This window comes from Hevea brasiliensis, chromosome 14, assembly GCF_030052815.1.
Source record: "Hevea brasiliensis isolate MT/VB/25A 57/8 chromosome 14, ASM3005281v1, whole genome shotgun sequence".
Lineage (NCBI taxonomy): Eukaryota > Viridiplantae > Streptophyta > Magnoliopsida > Malpighiales > Euphorbiaceae > Hevea > Hevea brasiliensis.
This window is the reverse complement of record NC_079506.1, coordinates 8675214-8681231: the sequence shown is the minus strand read 5'-3', so window position 1 is coordinate 8681231 and position 6018 is coordinate 8675214. Positions and strand designations below refer to the sequence as shown.

Genomic DNA, 6018 nt, shown 5'->3' with positions numbered 1-6018 from the left:
GGGTAGCTGATGATTTATTATATTCAGAGCATGTGTTCCTTTGGAATCATAGGTTCGACATGGAAGACAGTATCGTTAAGGCCTCATTTCAGTTCTACATTCACATGGGGTCATACGGGACAACATATCATGAGGATTCTGTTTTTGAGGCGATAATTAAGTGTGGAGTACAACCTATTTTTCGAGACTATGGAAGCAACCTCACACAACTTCAGAATGGAGATAAGGCAAGAGTTATTTTGCTATTTAATTATAAAATTTAGCTACACTTTGCTAAGTTAATTAGCATCTACTTATTTTGTTGATATTTTCAATACAGCCTCTTGGAAATTTGAAAATTTTAAACCTTGGCGGTCCTTTCGAGCTGACCAGAGTTACAGACTTGTCTATCTTTCCGAATCTTGTGGTTTTACGTATGAGCGAATGTAGTGGCTTGATTGAGATTCCTAGCAGCATTGGCGAGTTGAAATGTCTAAAAAAGGTTTTTCTCATTTCATTGTGAAAAACTGCAGAGTATTCCACAAAGCATCTGCAATCTGAAATCTCTTACAGTCCTTGAGATCTCACATTGTTTGAATGTCAATGAATTGCCGGAGAACATAGGGGATTTAGAATTGCTGGAGACCCTTGATATATCTGGAAGTGGAATAAAAACATTACCATCCTCCTTCAATCAATTGCAAAATTTGGGAGAGTTAACCTATGGTAAATGTGAAGGTTTGACTTTGCCTCCTTTGACAGGTTTGTCCCGTGTAAAGAGAATTGTTTTAGGTGGTACTGGCATATTAGAAATTCCCCAGAGTCTTTTGTTTTTAGTCTCATTGAGATACTTGGATTTAGGCGAAAATAATTTTGAGAGCATACCTGCTAGCATTAGACAACTGTTTAAGTTCAGTTATCTTTTCTTAAATGATTGCAAGAGACTTAAATTTTTAGAAGACAAAGACGAAGACGAAGATGAACACGAACAAGACACATATCTTGAGTTTCAAAATTCCATCAATTTGGATAAGGATGTATGTGAGAAATTAAAGGAGTATGTATTTGAAATGCATCTGTTGAAAAAAAAGGTATGCTTCCCTTTCTCAGCTGTTACAAGGATCGTCACAATAAGTTTGAATTTTTTTTTTCATAAAATAATTTATAATTTTCATGATACAGGTTGTTAAATTATGCATATTCGGGGATGAAGTGCCTCAAAGGATGAGATATAAGAACCAGATTGGATCTTCTCTTTCATTCACACTAGATCAGCCTAACTTGATTGGTTTTTCCTTTTGCGCTGTTTGTGATCCCAAAAATTTTTTGGGTGATGATATGGCTGACATTACTTGCGAAGCCCAATTCATAGATAAATCTGGACATAGCAATAAAAAATTCCATTTCGATTGGGTGACTGTGAAAGATGTTAATTTATTATGTTCAGAACATGTATTCCTTTGGAATGACTCGTTCGACATGGAAGATGGTCCCGTTGCGGCCTCATTCCAGTTCTTCGTTGACAGGGTGTTCGTCAAGGCAAAATATCGCAAGGATCGTGATTACAGTGCTATAATTAAGTGTGGGGTACATCCTATATTTGGAGACGATTGTCTTGGCAGAGATAATAAAAAGAGAAGCAGAAGTCAAGAAGATGAAGATGACGAACTTTCTTTTCAAAGATTGAAACAAGACCAAGAACCTTCTCATACACTGGATAAATCAGATTCAGAATGACAACAGGTAAAGGAATTTCTTATTCGTTGTTTTATCATTCAGAATTTATTTACTCTAACAAGTAATATTTTTCTGCACTACTACTTAAACAATATTTTCTATTCCATAATCTACTTATGCTAACAAGTAAAGATCCCATGTTTTAGCTTTTGGTACAGTGAGGAGATCAGGAAAACTAAGATTTTTTTAAGGAAAATGATTTTCTCTTTTTAATACTATTATTAAAATGTGAAAACATTTATATACTAATGACATAAATAAATATTATTAGTTTAATATTGTAATTAAATAATAAAAAATATTTTTATGAAAAAAATTTTCTTATAAAATAATTTTCATGAAATGTTTTTTTATATATAAATTATTTTTTCCAAAACAAATATGATGGTATTTTTTTTTAATTACTTTGTTTAGTGTTCACTGTTATATGCACACATGTTTATGGGTTTTATTGCTAAACTAATGTATTAAGTTGCCTTACTCTTGAGAAATTATAGAATATAAGCATTGTATGTACAACGATTTTGTTACATTTATTATAAGACTGGATTTTTAAGGTTTGACTAAATTTCTAAATAAAAATATTATTAAAGTATCCACCCAACATATTGTTAAACGATTAATTTTCATATATAAAAATAAAGTTACTATTTTGATTTAAAAAGAATACTATATCATCATAAAACACTGATATACCAGACTAATTTTTTTTTTTTAATTTAGATAAAATTCTCCTTCTATTTAAATATTTTTTTAGCAAAGAGATCATTTTCATTTATAAATAACACTACAGTATTTAGAATAAAATTTCCCTTAAATTTAAAATACCACAACAAACACTAATAACTGCAACTTGATTCAAATTTGAAATCCTGATATTGTTCTTACTGTGAAAATACTTCAATTGAACTGCATTTTTTATTGATTGGAGAACTCGCCACAACCGGTGTTGTACTATTTAGGAGTTCAAATCAATATGAGTTTCTTGTTTTGGCTTCTTGATCTTGTCTCGTAGGTCTCCTCTTTGGTTGCAGATTTGAGGCTTGGAGACATTTGGGGGTGACTTTTCTGCATATTTTGCTGCAGCTCTCGACTTGGTTTTGTGGCTACCTAGACCTTTGGTTTTTGTTATTCTGGCTTTTGTTCAGTTGTGTATCTAGACTTCCATTAGCTATCTTTTGTAATGCAACTTTGATGCTGTCTTGTTAGTCTGTTTTGTATTTTTTTTATTTATTTTTTTTATTTTATTTTTTTTGACTTAGCATGTTATTGCCTATGTTGGGTGTAACGGGGAACCCTATCGACTTGGTTTAATTGGCGACTTTCATGCTAAGCTTTTTTTTTTTTTTGATTTCATTTATTAATAAAAAAAAAATTAAGAAGTTGTGCTGAATTATAAATTTCAATAAACGCCATAGTTGATCCATCTTTAAAGATCAAAAGCATTCACATTGAAATGAAAAAAAAAAAAATCGTGTAATGAGAACAAAACTATTGCCAGGAGAAAGATACTAATTAAGAATTAAAAGACTACATTTCTTTACATAATTACACCCAAAAAAAAAATAAATGTAACAAGGCCTTTTATTATGAAGTATGATCGGAAAGAAGTACTAAAGAGCAATTGTAGTGGAGGGAGGGGTGTTGAAGAGCAATTCTTATGTTGGACAGCTACCGTGATCTTACTACGTGTGAGTAGAGCCTTTTATCAGTATGCTACGTATGATGGTGACATCCATTAACATGAAAATTTTAGGGAGAAAAAGAAGATTTGAGTTAGGTAGGAAGATGCAAGGAAAGAGCTCTCTATCACTTTATATATTATATTTTCATTTTTTTAATTTTTTAAATTTTAAAATACATCATAAAGATAAAATTTTCATTTTTTAGTCATTTAATGGAAACTGAATTTTATTAAATATTTAAAAAATGTTATGTTCAATAATAAAATCCTCATAATATTTCTTTTTCAAGTAGTAAACACTTCGTGTATTTCTATTTTTAATGTATGGACCCAGACCCCAATTTTTGATAAATAAAGATATTTTTATAGTTTTATTTATATAAAATAATATTTTTAATATAAAAATGAATTTTATTATAATTTTAATTTTAAAAGCAAATTTAAGAAATACAAAATTTACACATAAATAAAAAAAAATATTTAAGCTTAAAAATTTTATTTTATGTGAAGAACTCGTCAACCATCTTTAATATAAAGTTGCAAAGTTCATTACATATACATAGTTTCTTAGAAGGCGCATTAAGTGATTCTGATGAGTCACACCATTGATTACCTCATTGGACCTCTTTGATGTTAAAATTAACTAATTTTTATTAATAAATTTTCATTTAATAATAGTACATTTATTTTTAAAGTAGTAAAATTTTAAATTTTAGATTACATTTAATTTAAACTTGACATTATATAAAAAAATAACTTATAACAGTTAAATTAAATATTTATTTGAGATATGTATAAAATTAATTAATTTATTTATAATCCAACAATTGTTAAACTTATGCTCGCGAGCCTATAATTATAAGTGTCATTTTAAATTTTAATTTAAATTGACAAAATAAATTAAAAAATTAATTGTATTTTATCCATTTTAAATTTTATAATTTATGTATTATAAATAAATTTAAAAATAGATTATTTATTATATTTTATATTTTCATGTTCATCACAAAGATAAATTTCTATTTTTTAGTAATTTAATTGAAACTATTTTTTTTGAAATAATTAAAAAAAAATTATAATCAATATTAAGATCCATATAATATATCAAGCATTATTTTTAGTGGGTGGACTCAGACCCCAATTTTTGATGAATAAGGGTATTTATATAAATTTATTTTGTATAAAATAATATTTTTATATATAAATGAATCTTATTGTAAATTTAACAAATATAAAATCTACACATAAATAAAAATTATTTAAGATTAAAATTTTTATTTTATATGAATATAATATAATTATAAAACAAATAAATTTTATTAAACATAAAAATTAAATTAATAAATGTTAAAATATTTAGGAAAATATATTTTATAATATTGAAAAAATATAGTCTCTCTTAATAATTACTTTATTCTGTAGTTGGATCGCACTCAAGTCTTAAAAAAAAAGAAAAAAAAAAGTCGGTACCCTTTCTGACAAAATGATTTCTTTCTTTAGCTTTATACTAATTCTACATCATTTTTCTTTTTTTTTTTTTTCATTTGCATTTCAGACACAAAATTTTTGTAAAATTTAATTAAATTTTATGTTTTATGTGTTTAATTTAAAAAAAAACTTATAATTCAATTTTAGGATATGGTTGTGATTAAAATTATTTTTTTATCAAATTTAATAGAATTTAAAATGAATTTTATAAAATTTAAATAATATTTTTAGATTAAAATATCCTTATTAAAAAACTATCAAACTTCGTTGATGAACACGACAAATTAATTTTTTTATTTATTTACCACAATTATATAAATATTTTATATTTATCCTAATATTTAATATTTAAACTCTATTAAGGTTTAAATTTTCTTTATCATTTATATTTATTTATTTAACTCTATTAAGGTTTAAATTTGACGTCTTACAGTTTTTCAAATGATTTCAATATTATTAAATTAAAACTTTTCATCTCAAATTTTAGTGGTCCAATAATATATAATTTTTTACCTTAAATGCAAAATGCTGCTATGTCAGATTCAACAATAATAATTAAGTTTTATTTTATACAAAATAATATTTTTATATATTAATGAATTTATTGTAATTTTAATTTTAAAATTAAATTTAACAAATATAAAATTTACACATAAATAAAAAAATATTAAGCTTAAAAATTTTATTTTATATGAATATAATATAATTATAAGCCAAATAAATTAACATAAAAATTAAATTAATAAATATTAAATTTATTCAATTAATATTAAAAAAATATATTTTATAATATTGAAACCATACATTCTATAATTAAATTTTTTCAGACTCGGAATTAGATGGCATATATATATTCAGTAAAAAAAAAAAGTCATATATATATAACAAAATAGAGTAGGGACCATTATGCAGAAAAAAAAATTTGTTTCTTTTGCATTATACTGCTTGTATTTATCAAAAAAAATAATTTAATTATTTTTAATGTTTAATTTAAATTAATTCAAAAATTTTTAATTTAAACTCAATTTAATCAAAAACTAAAAAAAATCAAGAAATTGAATTTCTTGATTTTTTTAATCAATAAAATAAGAAATTTATTAAAAATAAGAACTTATTTATTTTTTACTTAA

The 6018-nt window shown here is 24.9% G+C and overlaps 1 protein-coding gene across 2 annotated transcripts; it reads left to right on the top strand.

Annotated features, from left to right (window-relative positions):
• Nucleotides 1-319: 319 nt before the first annotated feature.
• Nucleotides 320-3057, top strand: LOC131172670 (uncharacterized). Of its 2 annotated transcripts, none has more exons than XM_058134149.1 (3): nucleotides 320-1070; nucleotides 1162-1722; nucleotides 2751-3057. In XM_058134149.1, the coding sequence occupies exons 1-2, from the start codon at nucleotides 1050-1052 to the stop codon at nucleotides 1714-1716; spliced, it is 576 nt and encodes a 191-aa protein (XP_057990132.1). In that variant the 5' UTR covers nucleotides 320-1049; the 3' UTR covers nucleotides 1717-1722; nucleotides 2751-3057. The 2 variants fall into 2 exon arrangements, with proteins under 2 accessions (XP_057990132.1, XP_057990133.1); XM_058134150.1 differs by having other exon boundaries at nucleotides 2732-3057.
• The last annotated feature ends 2961 nt before the right edge of the window (nucleotides 3058-6018 follow it).

Bases quoted from the DNA above. Each gene is read 5' to 3' on its own strand.
- LOC131172670 (XM_058134149.1), top strand. From the start codon at position 1,050: ATGCATCTGTTGAAAAAAAAG. The intron at 1,071-1,161 runs GTATGCTTCCCT...TTCATGATACAG, and splicing joins TGCATCTGTTGAAAAAAAAG to GTTGTTAAATTATGCATATT.